This window comes from Molothrus aeneus, chromosome 3 (genome assembly GCF_037042795.1).
Source record: "Molothrus aeneus isolate 106 chromosome 3, BPBGC_Maene_1.0, whole genome shotgun sequence".
NCBI classification, from domain to species: domain Eukaryota; kingdom Metazoa; phylum Chordata; class Aves; order Passeriformes; family Icteridae; genus Molothrus; species Molothrus aeneus.
In genome coordinates, this window is record NC_089648.1 from 30920998 (window position 1) to 30939446 (window position 18449).

Below are 18449 nucleotides of genomic sequence, written 5' to 3' on the forward strand. Positions count from 1 at the left end.
TGCATCTCTAGGGTATTCTGGCCTTGGCCTCGTCTTGCTGATTCTCTTCTTTTCAGGAGAGGACCAGCTGGTTCACTCCAAGTCTTCTCACAACGCTGGAGTTGAGGGAGGCCTGTACTGCTGTTACACCATTGTGGATAGTCTTTCTGTTGCCTTGCATGACCTGTCTGTGCTGTTCTGGCAGAAATAAGAGGTAGCTGAGAAGATACAGAAAGAATTCTTTGTTTTGTATGAATTATTGCATTACTAAGGAGAAAAGTGGATCATTAATCCACTGATTCTAAGTTTCAATATTGTAAATAAATACAATTATAAATGAATATAAAAACTTTGGATTTTAATGTATAAAAATGAGATAAATGTGTATGAAAGGAATTGATGAGAAAAAAACATGCAGTCTGTGTCATAATGAGAAAAGAAAGTACTCTGCAGAACAACACTCTTCTCCAGGAGTCCCACTTCTTTGCTGCATCCTAGTTTTCAGACACTGTTGATTGATTACCAACTAAACAGTTTCTAAGTTAACAAAATGTACTTGTTAAAAAGGAAGAAAAAAAGGTTACAATTAGCTATTCTAAACCATTGCCACGGAGTTTAAAATTGCCTTTTCCTGTCACCTTTCTTCCTGGAGCAATATGTTGCTTAGAAATACTTGCTATTAACATGCACTTTCTGCTATTGAATCTAGTTAGTAATTCTAATTTGTATGTCTTCAAAAGACAAGGGAAATGCAGAACTTCTACTGTGTAGTTTTGCTTGTCAGTCATGGAACTTTGCAGATGTCACCATGCTATGAGACTGACCATGATTGTTTAAAGTTTTCTTGAGGGTTTCTTTTGCCCTAGTTTCAGCTTTGAGGTTACTGTAGTAGGAGATTCTTACAATATTAGTTCTTAAGTCAAATTGCTCTTACTTTGGCAAGGTTAGGTCTTGCTAATTAAGCTTACCTGAAGCCCTTCTTCAAAGGGTAGAAAACATACAGGTCTATTGTTCTTAGTTAACAAGAAAATAGTCATTAGAAATCATGTCAATGTGCTCATTGAAAAGATCATATAAAAGATGCAAGATGTTAACAACTTGTCCGGATCTTAGTGTGCCATCTAATGTAAAAAATATTTTTCACTATTCTTGTGTAACAGAATCATAATTAAAAAACATTCTTTTTTTTCATTCAAACCAGATCTGGAGGTAATATTTGTTTCAGGTGCAGTCAGTAGTAGTCCCTGTTCACATACACCAAACAAGTTAAATAAATCCTAAGTAGTGAGGGAATCACCAAATTTCAAAATTGAAATTTTATTATGTCATGATGCATTTTCTCAGGCATGAAGATATATATATATATAGACAGATAGATAGATGGCACAAGATATTTTTGACTGAAATGTCATTTGAAATTTGATAGGAAATAGAATTAACTAGAATAGAAGCAGATTTATTTTAGTTTAAAATGTATTATTCTTGTTTGCTTAAAGGAAACACTAAGAACTTCTTAAGGTCAGCTTGTTGGTAGGGCAAAATTACTAAATTAACATGTGCTTTCACGTTCAGATGAGCCACCAAGCTGCCCTAAATCCCCTCTTGAGGGACTGAAGTTTATATTACAGTGAGTCAGTGGGTATTGTTTTTCTTGATTATTGTTTTTCCCCCATTATGTGATATTTCTTCCCTGTTTTTGACAATGATATCTCTAGAAAGCAGCATATCTAAGGACATGCCAATTGGGTTTTAGCAGTGCTATGGTCATCCTACTGTGAGTGGGTGCTTCTTGCTAGATTCAGTGACTCCATTAAGACTAATTTCTATTACACATACAATAAGTAAAGAATATACTCTCCCAGATTAATGTGGCATTATTTAATCTCTGAAGCTCTGGTGTTGAGCTGTATGTCATCACCAGTGTTCCTTGTTAGAATTTGCAGCCTGCCTCATTCATTTTTCTCCCTATTTAAGCTATACTATTAACTGATAAAACATAAACTTCCTGGGGGTTATTCACAGCCTTCTAGGGAGTTGCACAATACTTAGTATTTATTGTGGAGTTTTGTTCTAGTAGTATCTATTAGTTAGCAACACGCTTAATACCATGCCTTTTCCAACAATTTTAGCACCCCAGAGTCCATCATTTATGCTGGGAAGAAGTTTTGGAGAAACGTTGTTACTAATATTAAATGACTGAGATATGCTCAATCTACTCAGACTGACTAACTGATGAAAGTACCAATAGTGCTAGAATTGGGGGTGTGGGGGGAGGAAGCAGAAATAAGGCGTAACCAGTGATTGATTTCTAATTTTTTTGAAAAAAAAAATCAATATGCAAAAGCATTATTTTAAAATGCAGGGATGAGCGTTAACATGAAACAACTCTAACTAATAAACTTTTTAGATTCTGCTTCGTATGTTTACTTTTCATTAAATGTAGGGACGGTTGCGACGATGTTGTTGTGATTCAGTCAACATTTATTTCTATCTGGTTTTCATATACAAAGGCATCAGGATGCCAGAAAATAAACTGTTAACGGAGAATTAACTTCTTTGGCACGCTTTCATACTTATCTTCCAAATTAAAGAAAATGAAATGGGCAGAAGCAGAGTGTAGATTACCTCCTTTTTGTCAAAAATGGTGGGAATTTGAAAATTAATAATAAAAAAGGGAACAGATGCAGTAACATGCCAGAGGGAGATTAATGTGGAGAGTAAAATCTGTGAGCAACAAAACTGAAGCAAACTGAATCAGTGGGAGGTGGTTGTACAATCAAAATCAGGATAAAAGAGAAATTACAAACAACCCTGCACTTGTCAAAGTAGTAGTAATGAAATCCTGACTCTGCCAGCAGCGAGAACCTGTGTTAGCACTTTGGGGTAAGGCCGGGAGCCGGGTGCCAGGTAGGAGGGCAGCGCGAGGCTGCTGGGCGGCAGCCATCGCGTGTGGAACAGATGGCGGGGAAAGCTGGCCGGGGAGGGGCTCCTTCGCACAGCTAATCAGACAGTAACGGATAGGGCAGCTGGGAGGACTGACCACCGCCAGGCGAGCGGCGGGGTAGCCGCAGCCGTGCGCGATGTGTGCAGTGGTGTGCCCGCCGGCCGCACGCCAGACCTTCCAAGGTCTTTTCGGTGCCCAAAGTGGGAGGCGGGCGGGGACGGGCCCGGGCCCGCGCCGGCTCCGCGGCCCTCGGCGGTCTCCGCGGCGTCGAGCGCGTCCCGCCGGCGGCATCGCGCCCCCTCTTTCCTCAGAAACGCGGGGCTTTGCTCTCGGCCCTGTCCTGTGCCGAGGTTACGTGGTTTCGTGCCTTGCCGTAGCGGTACGTGGCGAGGGACAGAAATGCGAAAGCACGTGGGTCCGCGGCCTGATCCGGGAAAACGTTAAGAAAACTTTGCTCCCGTGGAAAGGTGGGAGAGCCGTAGGTCGGCACCTTCCCACAGGGCTGGGCCCCTCCAATGGATGGAACCCGTTTTCTGATGATTTAATTTTGCTCGGAGGAGGCACTTCCCTGCTCGAAATGAGAGCTTGAGAGGGATGAATGGAGGTCCGAGCCTTCTGATCCTGAGTCACATGAATAATTTGACTCACGTAAAAAGTAAAGATCAATAGGATTTCTTGTGCAAGTAAGAGGTAGTCATGTGTGAGAGGATTACGTGGTCATGCCCCGTGTTGATGACTGTCAGCTTGAAAGAGAAATGAAAACAAAATTTTATCGAGGAAAAGGGGGAAATAAAATCATTACCTATTACTAGCTGTGTTTGTTTGATCAGGATATGTGATACTTTTTGAGACAATTTTAACCAAAAAAACCAAAGTGTCCTGCACCTGCTTTTTGAACTTGTGTGTATCCTGTCTGCAGAAGGTTTATAGTTTGGCTCAATTATCCATTTTGAGCAGGGAGGGGAGGAAACATTACAGGGATTTGAAATAGGTAGTATAACATAGCCATATGCTATTTATGCAGCAGTTTCTGCAATAAATCTAATTTGGTGCTGTCAAAAAAAATTAGACTTATTTGCTATAGCAGCACATTAGTAAATGATTGTGGTAGCTTTGAAAGTTGTCATTCACTCTGCTTTACTTGCAACTGAATCTTGTAGAGCTTTTTTTTGTTCCCCCTTTTCCCCTGAGCAACTCTGTGAAAAACTGAGTTCTTTGTCCTGCAGCTGTAGAAACTGCAAATATTTTCACTGCTGAAAAGAAGGGCTTGCTTTAAGGGAATTGAAGAAGGAGGTGGAAGAAAGAATAGCCTCTATTGTTAACAATCATATGAATGCATATGTGGAAAAATCAATAAAGTGGTAAGGGATAAATTTTTCCCTTGCCTACAGGTTTTCATAGTGCAGCTGAAATTGTTTATCTGATTATACAGCATGTAGATAAATTAGCTGTTCTGCGTTATTATAGAAGGTAAAATATTTTACCTGCCACGATAATACCATATGCTGCTTTATGAAGACTGATACTGAGTGATTTGAAATAAATCGGTTCTGTCGTCTTCTGGCAGGGCGTTGTAAAATTTTCTAAGCTGATACACTTTGTGTCAAGATAACACACAATTATTTAAATATCATTCTATTTAATATTTTAAACATATTTAAGTGATTGTACAAACATATAAAGACCATTGATAAATTTTATAAGGGAAGGAAAGGAAATGTAAGTGAAGGAGTAAAGAACAAATACAAAATCATATATTAATTTTGAACATTAGAGTGTTTTTAAATTACTATTAATTTTAAATTAGTTTTAACATGGTTTACAATTGTATTTATTTTCCTACAATAAATATTTCTTAAGGAAAAGGCAATAATACATGTTTAGATTCATCTAAATTTTTTTTCACGGCATTTAAACTGCAACTGGTCACATCAATGATCACATCAGGTTGTTGAGGCAGCCAAATTGCTACTGCATGTAGAGTGTGGTTCAGGAGCAGTGACAATACTTAAAGTGCTTTGGAGCGAGTGTGAATTCAGATGAAACACTGAAGAGACTAACTGCTGTAGAAAACAAACATCTTTATAAGGTCTTTGTTTTGAGCAGTTATTATTCAGCACTAGCAGTAATAAGTTTATGAGTGTGTATCAAATATTTACTTTGGTCTCATTCAAGTTAGGTTTTTTATTTCTGTGACTAATGACAACAGGATAATGATTTATTTTTTTTGAACCAAAGAAGTCTTTCAGATACATGTATTCAAGGCTGCTGGATTTTTTGCTGAATTTGCTACTGGAAAAAATCGTTCTGATTTTTATCATTATTTCTGACTTGTTCTAAAGCTTTTCTCTCAAGTACATCGAAAGGCTGTTTTTACAATAAGCTAAAATGTACTTTTTCTGTCAGCATTTGGTATTTGTGAACTTCAACAATTTTAAAAGCTGTCTTGTGCTTTCAGAAGTATATTCAGAGTTGTTTATTTTGTGCAGTCACAGTGGTTGATTTGTGGGTTTTTTTACTTTACTGTGCAAAATTCTCCTCCTTAAGTTCTTGCCTAGAAAAAAAATTCAACAGAGAACCCAAAAGGTCGTCAGCTGGAGACTTCATGCAACTTCACACTGAAGAGCATCAGCCTGTAGGTTGTCATTGCTAGAGAAAGTAGCTGGTGGATGGAAGGAGGAAGAAAAAGAAATCACCTGAGCACGGCAGCCTTGGCCGCCCGGCTGCTCTCCTTCCTCAGCCCTCGTGCAGCGCCCTTGCGCCGGTGGTTGGGCAGGAGAGGCTGAGCTGGAGATGCCCGTCCTGAGCGAGCAGATGAGCTGCTGCCGGCTGCTTGACAGGGCTGAACTCCTTGCCCTGGCTGTGCTGGCAGCATGGCAAGGCTAATAGTGTGCTGCTCTTGGTTGCCCCTGTGGATTTGGTGGTTTGCATGTCAAAGTATAGTTTTGTAGAAATAGGAGCAACATTTCACGATTAGCTTCTCCCTGTTGGTCAGTTGGCTTCTACAGGACTTAAATCACTGAGGAATTAAAGTGTCTCTGTAGTCAGGTGGGACACTGCTGCATCCTCTTTTTGTACCAGGGTTCCTCTTCTATTTCCAGTGCATTTGTTCACCTGTATCTGGTTTCCTATGGAAGAAGATGATGGCGTAAGAAATTACTTCCTTGCAAATGCAGGGACTAATCCCCATAAAAGTGATAGATCAGTATTAAGATTTTATTCAGCTAAACTTAGGCAGTATTTGTCAATACAATTTCCATTGAAGTCAAATTCAGACCTAATGTAAGTACAAATGCAATTCTGCTAATGAGATTGGATTACCTCCTGGATTTGATCCAGAAAACTTTACTTTAAATTCATTTTTGGTAAAGAGGTAGTAAAATGGGTGGTTTATTGTAATTGCGTACAAAACTTCAAGTATTTATTTTTTAGTATTGTATTTATCTTGTGAAGGGTTATCTTTTTTTTGAAGGATACCAAGGTGTGCTGTGAAATTGAAGGTATTTCTTGTTTTAGAAGAATGAGACTGTCAAGGAGGTTAGTTAATAATTCAGGAATTTTTGGTTATTAGAGTCTATTCCTGAAAAGAAATATGGACATAGGAATTGCTAAAAATAATGTATCCTGTTAACAATAAGAATTTAGTTTCAGCCTGTCTTTATAATTGGCCTCAATGTGGAAGACAGTATTCTAACAAAGAGTTGCATATGTGTGTTTTACAAGGCTTGAAAACAAGAAAAAAATACTCAGTTTTTTTTTTTTACTTTAAATAGTGTTGCATTTGAAACATCAGTAGGTAAAAAAAAAAAAAAGCTGCAGATTAAATAATTTTAAATGAATGCTCTTGACCACTTTAAGATTTTACTGTAAACTTACTCATTCAACTGTTCCCATTTTCTCTTTGTATTTTTAGTCAATATCTCTGTTACATAGAGTCAGAGTCAAGTCTTCATTTATTATTTTATTTATAATATTTTTATTAGCCTTTTCCAATTCTTCACATAGCTCTGCAAAGTCTTTCTCAGATTGTGCTAGCCCTAGCAAGAAGGAGCAGATACACGTATTTGAAGAAAAACATGTTAGCTCTTGGAGTTAACAAATTATGATTAAAAGCTATTATTTTGCTTCTTACTATTTCTCCTATACCCCAAACTGATCTTCACAAATACAGGACTGTAAAGAACTTCATCTGCTGCTGGTTAGCAGAAGTGGATTTAAATCTACACCGACAGTTCATTTGACAATGACCTTGAGGGGCTTTGCTTCTTGAAGAAGAAAGCAGAAGCTTGCGGTAAACAAAGTTCACTTCTGACAGATGGATTGAATGACAGAAAGGTTGCGAGTGCCAGAATAGCCCTGGCAGAGGAGGAAATGTTCAGTGGAATCCAACAGGAGAGGAGGTGTGAACAGGTGCAGGGTTGCTGACGGAAGGGGAACCAGATGGAAGGAGCCAGAGCCAGTTTATTTAAAGGAAAAGGCAGAAAACACTGAAAGGCTGTGCGATCAGTGGCTAAAAGTGTGCATGGAAGAAGGTAAAAATTCACAAAGCAAAACTGCACAGTGGGATATCTAGCACTTAGCATAATGGTAGTAATTTGTGAGTTTCGTTTTAAAGTTGCTATTGAAATATGTTTCTCCCTTACTCTTGACAGCATAAAGAGATTTATAACCTGTCCAAAAGGGAAAAAACCCCAAAAAACCTAACAAAACCACCACCAAAAACTTCAACTGTTATGCTCCCTGTCCATTATTTCTAATATTGCAGGCATCTAATACTGCAGGCAGTTAAAATCAGAATAATATTAAAATTATGCCACAGCTGAACAAATGAATAAAAGGCATATAAGGCTGGATTTTTTATTTTTTTAACTCACTTGTTTGTATCTAGCTCTCGTGACATCCGGGCAGATGAGCATGGTTTTCATTAGGATGTTTTTGTAAGATCTAGAGCAAATCAACAATAGTCAAGTACAGTGTAATGTTAGCACAGTATTTCTCATCTTTTTTGCTTTTGGTCATAAGTCTGTCAGTTTGCTGGAATGTGTGGTAGCTTGCTGTAGGATGGGGTAGAAATCTAGCTTACCCTAGATCAAATTCCCTGAAAATCAAATATTGTCTTTCAAATTGTCATCCTGAAGAAATGCTTTGTTCTGTCAAACGATTCTGCTTCTTCCCAAGCTGTTCTTGTGAGGCTTGGTCCTTTGGAGGCAGGAAAAAAACCATTCCTTAACTTCTTCCCAATTTCAGCAATAGTAGGGGATAATTATCAACTTCCACATATCAGGCCTGTGGCACCTTAAGTGCAGGTTGTGTGTCCATAGCTGACGTGTGAGAAATGCAGGTAAGTGTGGAGCAGTCACTCCCAGTGCATCTGTGATCGACTGGATCATTCAGCTGTGCTGAGCGCATCCGGATCAGGTGTGAGCACACAGGCACTTTCCTTTTTAATTAGCTAGAGCATGCAACGCCGTGTTTATGCTGACTTTATGCCAGCTGCAGGAAGGACAGATGATACCTGATTCAGCATAAAGCTTGCTGGTACAAAGTTAACGTACCAAAAACATTGGGTTTTTGAACAAATTTAAATTGGCAGAGTGAGTTCATAGCAGATCAGGTCTCTGCATCATTTAGCTGCATCATTTTTTGATTCAATGGTAGGAGCCTGATGGTTGGATTTACTGTATTAACAAGCTGAGCCTTGAAGTACAGAGTCACAGTTATCTGAACCTGGTTTGAGCCTATGCTGTTGCTGAAAAGCAAGTCCCTAGAGTGGCAATATAGGGATATGTTTGGCCACATTTGCCAGGTCCTTGCTTCTGCTGCCACTGAAGACAGGCACCTGTGTGATCAGGGTATTCAGGGAGTTATTCAGATGGAAAAAGGAATAATTTCTTGAAGAATAGGTTTTGTGAGGGCTCATTTTAAGAGGATGAAAAGAAGGACCACACCTCTTATATTGACATTGTCTGCCTTAAATGTGTCCTGAAGCTGCATCGTAATAGACTGCTGGTGCCAAATTCAAGAATCACCATAAATCAAGAAAATTACTCCTTTTTTTTAAATACAGGGAAAATAATTTATGTAAATTTGTTTATACAAAACACATACCTGTAAAAATCTTCTGTGTTAAGCAATTATTTCAACATACAGTTATTTGTAAAAGTGACTTGTGGAACAAAGAATATTCTAGAGAAACGTGCAATATTGAAAGTGCTCAGGCTATGTACTAAGACTTCACAAAGATCACTTCTCCCTATGCTGTATTTAATTGTGCTTCTATAGGGACTTAGGAGCCAAATAGTTCACAATCTGATGGTAATAGTCATGAGAGAATGGATATTTACTTACAAGCCTCATATCTTGATGGCAAATCTTATAAATGTGCCAGAAAATTCAGATTTTGAATCCAAGTCAGTATGTTTGACCTAATATGAAATGTTAATTACTATTAGAGGCACTTTTTTCTCCTCTAACATTGAAATAGAGGGAAGCTATTGATAATACTTGGTTGTGACTTGATATACAGAGGACTATTGAGATTGAAGAGAAGTTACTGAGGAACTGGTGGTTTTCTAGATATATCTTGATGGCTATAATGCCAAAAGAGTAAAATCATGTTATAGGCTAGGTATTTGCAAATTCTTTCTGTTATGCTGAATGTAAAGTAAGAAATCCAATCCTTTCCTTTTGTTAACTGACCTCACAGATAGAAGTAGAAATGTAGAAGTTAACTGTGTTCAAGGTTCTTTAATTCATAGAAACTTCCATAGGAGTAACACTTTGTGTTACTGTATGTCTGTTCCTGTGGTCCTAGATTTTATCTGTCTCATGCCTACTAATACCTCCAGTTAGTTGTAATAACATCTAAGAACATTTCAAGTATGGCGAGCAAGAGTAGGAATTTTTTTCACATGCAGCCGTTAATGTATAGTTTCTCCTGATGCCTCAGTAAGACTTAAAGGGCAAAGTGGAAATTTTGGACTGAATCTGTAGACTTCATGTTATTATATAAAGTGGAAATACATATAGAAGTTATAAAGTAGTTCCAGTGGTGTGGCTGCATCCTAAATAGAGAGATATGGGAAAAAAAATCCGTGGGTACAAGAAAGTCATATGCACTGACTTCTGTTTCAGCAAAATTTAAATTCTTATTGCTTGAACTCTGGGAATGGGGATATAGGTGACAAGTTACCTGCGTTTTGGGGAAAATTGTTTCAAGCTAATTTGTCAACTAATTGTAGTTAGTCTCTTGATGAGGTTGGAAATCTGTGTAGAGCTTAACCTTTTCTTTTATTGCCCCCCAAAAGTGTTTCTTATTATTTGAAGTGTTTTTATGAAACAGTAGTAGCAGCCTGGAAGAGCTGTTTTTTCCAGTCTTTCATCTCAAGTAGGGTAGTGAAATTTCATTTAGTTTCATTAACATATTTTAAATGTACTTCTACTTTCAAGTTATTTCTGTTGCACCTTCGAACTTCTTAGAACTCTATTTGAAGAGCTGGATCAATTTGAATGCTGAATTTTTCACCCCTTGACCTTTACATTACTTTTCTAATTGTATTTAATGCTTCTCATGGTTCTCATTGCTTCTCATGGTTATGAGAAGAAAACCCTGACATGTCATTATTTTAGGAAACTCTGTATTTCTCAACTAATACCCGAAACAAGATTTAAGTTTTGTTTGTTTGGTTGGGTTTTTTTGAGCCTCAGTTCTCAAGAATAGGCCCACATGTATCCTGAGAAATGATGCAGTCCTTCAAATTCACCAGTTAATTTAATAGCTGTGTTTCTTCAAAATTTGACCATGCAAATATAGATTTTACTGAAGCTCACCAAACACAGTGTGCTGGCTGGGGCAGTTTCCAGAAACTTGAGCTTTCTGCTGAGAAGACCTGGCAGCCAACTCCAGAATCAGCATCCAGTCAGCTCCCAGAAACTGACAAAAAGAGCAACTCAGTGGGTAATTCCCTCAATGGGATACAGGAAGGGCAATTTTTCAGCTCCTTGGAAAGGTTTAAAGAAATGACCTGATCATGCTTTTAAAAGATACTTCTACATAATTCTTGAGGAAGCATGCACTCATATGTATGTTTTAAATTATTTTTTGCAATAAGAACATTCATTTCATGCCTTTCTTTTGCCTTTTAAAAACACCAAGAGCCATAAAATCCAATCCACACAAGCACTGAAAAAATCAAAACCTTTATTACAAAAATTCAGATGGCAAAAAAAATCTACAGTGTTTAATAAGAGGAAACCACTAAACACTGTCCAGCTAAGTCCGCATTCAGAGCAACCGTAGCTATTAACAAGGTCCTATTAGATGAAAATTCATAGGCCTCACAAAAGAAGATAACCAAAACAGTCAGTGCTAAACAAAGGTTGCTGGAAGGCTGATTTAAAGGAAAGGGAGAAATCTTGTGACCCTGAGCCTTCTTACTGAGTTGATGTTCTAGAACTCTGTCAATTTAGAAGGTGTGGGAAGCAATAATTTTGAATCATAGCTGCATTTAAAACCAGCATGTACCTGTTTACCTGCAGAATTACAGGTCTTACTGTGTTGCATTTTCTTACTTAAATGTTTGAAAATACTAAGATTGGATAGCATATGATAAAACTCAGTAAACACATTCTCTTTTATAAATAGCTGAATGGGGTACTGCAGTGCTGTTAAATTGAAAGGCTGGTCTGAAAGGAGTTGTAGAAGTTTTACATTAATATAGAGAATTATTTAATACTATTCCTGGGGAGAATGACTTCTTGGTAAATTGGACGTTTTTTCCATGTTTGCAGCCCAACCTTTAGACTTGTCTGCTAACCTGAAAAAATAAAAAATGAGCCCTTATTCTTTTGTGTATGACATACATACAAAGATACATTAAAAATACAGGGGAAAGAAGTTTTTGAAGTGTGATCTTATTTTGTATACCATTTCTTATGACCTTTATCATTGTGAGTTTTGAATAGTGTCTGGTAATAAAGTTAGAGATAGCAAAAATTTTCTCATATGTCCCCTTAGAGAATAAGTCAGGTATTGTGACATCTTGTTTCAGCTTTTATACTTTTTTTTCCTTTTTATCATGAATGTGTGGTTTGTTTGGTTGGGTTTTTCTCCTCCTATAGCCTGAGAGAAGAGCAAGGATATGCTGTAATTTTCTATTCTTCCTTTGACACTTGCAGCTGAAATAATAAGATAAAAGAGCCTATGAGAAGGTGATTCAGAAAGCTGCTTGTAATGGACAGTCCACTAGACCTGTATTGTGGAAAGTTTGCAAGGCAGACTGCATAAAACACTGCTGAACCTTTGAACCCAAAGTTATTTGGTCTTTAGGGCTTCTAATACATGTAGTCTTTCAAGTCCTACTTTCAAGAGTTTTAATTGATTTGAGTGACTTCATGCAAGATTTTACTAAAGGTACTGGGAATAAAATGCTTGGGTAACTCCTCAAAACTTTTCCAGTTTGGTAGAGAATCTTCTGCTATACATTTATTTTCAAAAATACTGGGAGAGAAAGCTCATTTCCTCTGAAAGAGCTACAGGAGCCTTCAGCTGAGTCCTTTGTCTCTTCTGAGGTAATTTGTTGTGCAGTGGTTCACAGTGCTGGCCCACTTTGCTACGTGTTACCTAGGAAAGAGGTCTGTTCTGGACCACTGAGGCATGTGGTAAAAGCATCAGTGTTAGGCTTGACTGGTCCTCCTGCTGCCCAAGTCTGAGTGTGGGTGCAGAGTTCCAGGACTGGTCATCATTTAGACAAGTCTTGCTAGTTCGGATAGCTCAAGCATGTGGAACACTAAATGCTGGCTGCTCCTTAATGGTTTATGAAGTTCAGGTTAAAACAAGCATATATGAAAGCTAAAATGCTTTATTGTTTTATTTTGAACTGTCATTAATATGAAATGAAGATGTCAAAAATAATGCTATGATAACCTCTTGTGTATCACTGAACTGAGATAATTGCTAGAGTATTTTAATTTGTCCAGTTAAGTTCATAGTCCTTACTAATGGATCCATTAGCTTTTTTAAAATGCCACATGTTGATCTCATGGAAAAATCAAATAGTCAATATAGGAAACATGGTTGCTTCAAATTGTAGTTGCTTTTCCAGAAGAAATACTGGCAGCCTCCAGTCAGAGGCCTAATTCTACATTAAGAATCATCCTGCTTTTTTTATTTTTGTATTTTTACTGTTACCAAACTGAAAAGACTCCTTCAGAAATACATACTATTGAACTGTGTAGTGCAATTCAAACTTTTGTCAATCCAAGTTCTGTTTTTTTTCTAGTCAAAAATAGATGAACTTTTAGTTATGTCAAATATGACTTTTATGTCACTAGTCTTTACAGACTTCCTTTTTCTTTACTGCAAAACCCTTTGGCAGAGAGTGGACTTCTCTTGTAAATGGATCTGTGATCCAATTTTTGTTTGTTAGTGGTGAGAAAGGTGTTTTGATTTGGGGGTGATTTTGGTTTGGAGTTTTATTTGTTTCTTTAAAATTAAGTTTGATGGCTCAAATTCAGTCAGCATTCCTTCACGTTAGCTTTGAGATCAAAGTGAATTTTCACTTTGAATTTTTCACTTTCAGTTGCAGCAAGGATTTTTTTAAAGTTTGACAGAGATGGCAATTTTCTTCTTCCTGTGCTATAAGCTACAGTACACAGCGCCTTTTGTTTTGTCAGGAACATTTGAAAAGCATAACTTTCATGCACTGCAAACCAATATCGAGTTCATTGAGTCGTGCAAACCAGTTAAATGACTTAACTATGGCTCTTGACAGCCCCAATGCAGGCTTAAAACAGGAGTTTAGAGCTAAAATCACTGTGGAAAACCTTTGCTTCAGAACAAGGCTCAAGGAGAGCTTGAGCTTTCTCCATGATTGAGTCTTTGGTTGCTCCTGACTTTGTTCACAGAAGTGGAAGTTTCCGTGAGTTCCATGTGTCTGGTTTGGTAAAATTGATCAGTGTTGTGACCAATCACATGTGCATTTTAGTGTGTTTAGTGTTTTGCACTCAGTAGAGCTAGTGTTTGAATTTGAGTAGAGAATAGGCTGGCGCACTTAAACCACTCATCTCCTATATTTGACCTCTATAGATTAAGTTTTTTTAATTTCTGGAACAATTAATCTTTAGCTGTCATTTTTGATTCAGATATTACCTGTGTCATCAAAATTAGTCAGTTGTAGCTTTGCTTTTCATTGCCTCTGTGCTTTCCATTAGTGAATATAAGAAATTCTGGAGTTTTTGTAGGAGGAGACCTCTGACGTCTTCGCACTAATGCTGGAGGGACTAAGGACTGCTTCCTTCTGTATACAGTCCATAGATTTTCTTTGACTCTGAATTGTGAAATAATTGATTTGAGAAATTGCAATTGGACAGACAGTGTCAAAGCTTCTAGAACTCCTCCAGTATTTGTTGGTTGTAGCAGGAGAGTTCCCAATAGATCCTAAAATCTCTTGGGCTGCCTTCTGCATGTGTTATACTTTCTTTTTTCTCTCCATATGTGTATTGAGGAAATTTTCAGTTGGAGGACAGAGAGATTGAACTTAGAGAGCAGGTTCAAGTCAAGGTGTAGATAAAGGACATGCCACTCCATTTAGACAGGTTTGGCTCCAGGATATATTGTTTTTTTTGCTCCTGAGCAGTTCTAAGCACCTCAGATATTGCTCTGTGTGGCATTGGATGTGCTTTAATTCCAAAATGTTTTAAGTCCCAAGAAGCTGGTCTTCTGTGTAAGAATTACCTGTTTTCCTAATTTTACAACTGAGCTTTTATCTGCTGTACAAATTCATCTTCAACCACCCCATACACACTTCAGCCACAGGGCACTCACTACACATCCATGGTTTCTGAGCTCCTGCTAGCTTGCTCTGTGCAGTAAGTGGCACAGGTGAGTGTCTCTTTTGGATGGGTCCCCTGCACAGGAGAGTGTTTCTGGGGGCAGTAGATTCTCCATTGATTTTGAACTTGCTGGTTAACATGAGATCATCAGGAGGGGCCCTAGCAGTGAGGAATGGACCTTCACAAGTTTGCCTTGGTAGCTTGGTAGCTTGCTGTACGCTGAAGGTTACCCCCAGCAGAAGGCCAGCCAGCCAGCTGTGTGCCAGATGACTGCACAGCACCCAACTGCACACAGCCATCTCACATGAGAACTATTAAATAAAATAGTGTGCTACTGAGACTTTCTTCAGCTGAAAGCATCAGAGGAAAGTTAGAGGTGCTGGTGGCTTTTTTTTCCTTTAGTTTTTTTAGCAATCCAATGCTATAACAACTCTCTGAAGATAAAATCATTTGTAAAATAAAGGGGTTTGCACAGACTGGTTTCCAGCAAATGTGGGAAAAATATTCTTAGTAATGCTTTCCATATTTGGAGCTTACACTTAAAAATGATGGGAGCATCACTCCTTATGATAGCCCCAATATGATTACAAAGCAATTCTGAGAGTGATGTGATAAAGTGCTATTCAAGATATGAAATTTCCTTTAAAAATGTGCTTTGTTTCCTTAACGCTCTAATATTTTTGCTATCTAAACGTATTTGCTGTCTTCCCTCAGAAGAAACTGCCTGTGATTTCCAAGGGAGTTTTGCCTAAGGTAGGGCTTGAAACATCAGGACCAGGAATTAGTGTAATGTGACCCACCATTTGTATTGCTTTGGGGTAAATTTGAGAGAGAAGATTTAACATTGTGTGTGTCATGCTGAGATATTGCAATATCTTGGATGGGTTATTAGGCACCAATCCAAAGGTTAAGTGTAGCAACCACATGAGATGTGGCTTTATCCTTACGTGATCTGTGCCCGTGTTCTGTTTTGTAGTCCTCTGAAATAGGTAATATCCCTAGAATAAAACATGTTTATAAGACTTTTTAGAAGCCTATCCCAAGCTATTAAATGTCATTTCAGTAGAAAGGTGTTTGCTCACATCATTTGAATTCTAGAAATCAATCCTTGTATGTGTGGACTTACTGACGTTTTAAATGTGGATCCCAATGTGCACCAGATAAATATTCACAACCTTTGGGAAAGTCTAGATCTGAATTTGCGGTTCAGGATCTTTTCTAATTTACATGCATATATCTTTTTGGGGTTTTATTTTCCATGCTCTTTTTGCTTGGCTTACATTAAATAAAATGCTTCAATGGAGTGTGGTAGTCTAGCATTTGTTTTGCCTCGGGAGTGGATTGCCCCATCTTGCATATCTGGTCAAGTAAATTGCTCTCTTGCCTGCATACTTCAATAATAGTACTGGGCTTTAGACCTTTCTGTACAACCCCCCAGTGAGGAGAACCACAAGGGGATGGGCCTGTGTGGTGCTAGCAGTCTACTCTATTGTCATGGATGCATTCATATCCTATTTACATAAATTAATAGTTAAAACTTGTTTGGTTGCTCAAGAAAACTCATTAAGCTTTCAGAGTAGCTGTATCATGAGCACTGTGGCAATCGCTCCCATTGACTTATCTCCTGCTGATTCACTGGGAACCAGTCCATCTCGGGGTCAGGTCCCTAAGCTTCACTGCAGAATTAAACAAATAGCATTTAAAAGAAAATGCAAATAATATGTGCCGTGCAAAGTGAATGTTGGTAAGCTTCCTTATAAAAAAGAGGTCGTGATTAAAATTTTTAAAAATAAAATCCTATTTTTGTCTGCAGAGCAAATTTTCTCTCAGGAAATAGATCATACTTTTTATCCATTTTCTGCTAGTCACTGGAGAATGTTTGACATTGTAAGAGAAAGGTCAGTTTGTATAACCTGAAGGAGGAGGAGAATGTTTAATGTGAAAAGCTTGACCAGATTTTTATTATTCTTATTTGAATGTTCTGCTTTACCCTTTTAATTTATCCTCTTCACTATATGATTTTTATTTTTCTTTATTTCCTATTTGTTTTTTTTTTTTTGTAGACTGGAGAAAGAGAACATTCAGCACAGCATTAGCAATGAAGCAAAGGCCCGAGCCCTTCAGGCCCAGCAAAGAGAGCAGGAGCTGACACAGAAGATGCAGCAAATGGAGGCCCAGCATGAGAAAACTGGTAGGTGGTAGGGAAAGATTAGAGCCTGGGCACTCACTCACAAGCCAGGCCCACGCCTTACTGTGAAATGACATCAGGAACACCTGTAACCTTTGGCTGGCCGAAGGGAGCAGATGCTAACTACACCGGAGATTCCGAATTACATATTAGTTAGCGTTTAAAAGAGAAAATGGAAAGTATTGCCCACTGTCTGTTGATTTCAGAGTGCTGCTCTCACATCTGCTGCACCATCTGGATTATGAGTTTATTTACCTGTGTTCAAGAAACGTAAAGCTGAGAGAGACCACAACAAAGTAGAAAAACAAAGGGCTTGTTTTTGGCTGGATTTTCAGGCACACATGTTATATAAAGAAAATAGCATCAGAAGCTCTGCGGGAAATGCTCTGAGCTTACAGTTAAAGTCTCCTGAATAGCATTGAACAGTTCCCACAGTACACACATTATAGCTACTCTAAAAGCTTAATGAGTTTGCTTCGGCATCCAAACTGGAGAAAAGCTTTAGCCATTAATCGGTTCTTAATTCACTGTCGCAGCTGGATGTAATTCACTGGCTCCAAATTGATATGTTCCTTTATTTAATCTTTGCAGCCTCAAACATTTTTAGCATTACCATGTGCCTCCCCCACATCCTCAGTCTAGAAGAAAGATGTTTAATCCCTTGCATACTTCAGGTTCTCATAATAGGAGACTTCATTGCATTGACTTAGCCCATCAATAACATCTAACTTTAATCTGGAAGTAAAATGGGTTTTCCAAACAAACAAAAAAGAGCTTTTTGTATTATGAAGTACTATGCCAACAACATTAATAGAGGTGCCTATTATAAATAAACAAAAAAAAAAGGAATTTTTAAGAGATGAAATCTGTAACCCATGAGCATGGAAAGTAGAAGGAGTTTCAGCTGTTAAAGAACGTGATATATTTATGTGTTTACAAAATACCATATTTACCAACCAGTCATGCAATACTTTCAGGAAAACTACACAACATATATTAATTATAAGGGGTGTTGGATAATATGTAAGGTAGCAGACATGCTTTTCAATTTTCTGCCTTTTTTAGTATTACCACAGTACTAGAGGACCTTTTCATGTGTTCAGGGAATGCAAACAGCTACATTATGGCTGCTGCCTACACTGTAGGAGACGAAAAGAAGCTCTCAGAATCATTTTTTCCTCCTTTTGCCAGCACATCTGCATATGACCATGTGTAATTTTGCACAAGAGAAATGTAATGTACCTTTCTGGTGCATAAATTGTCCCACTATACAAAAATGAAACAATATTATGTCTGGATCTGTTTTTATACATCTCTAGTAGAATTAGAGGGAGTTGAAAATTATAGTAATTTATAATGTATATAAAGAAAACCTTGTTTATTATGACCCTACACACATACAAGGAATTTGGGCAAGAGTGGTTATGCTTTCACCAATTTTAAAAGCAGAAATCAAGAAAGATCATTTTGCAGTATCTCTCTTTTGAAAGAACAAAGATACCTGGA

General features: G+C 37.9%; 1 protein-coding gene across 3 annotated transcripts in view; it reads left to right on the forward strand.

The window, feature by feature from the left end:
• SDCCAG8 (SHH signaling and ciliogenesis regulator SDCCAG8) overlaps window positions 1-18449 on the forward strand; it is a 104562-nt gene that overhangs the window by 39901 nt on the left and 46212 nt on the right. For all 3 annotated transcript variants that reach the window (XM_066546601.1, XM_066546603.1, XM_066546602.1), the window contains exon 14: window positions 16819-16946. In XM_066546601.1, coding sequence (XP_066402698.1) covers window positions 16819-16946 — 128 coding nt within the window. The remainder of the gene's footprint in view (window positions 1-16818; window positions 16947-18449) is intronic.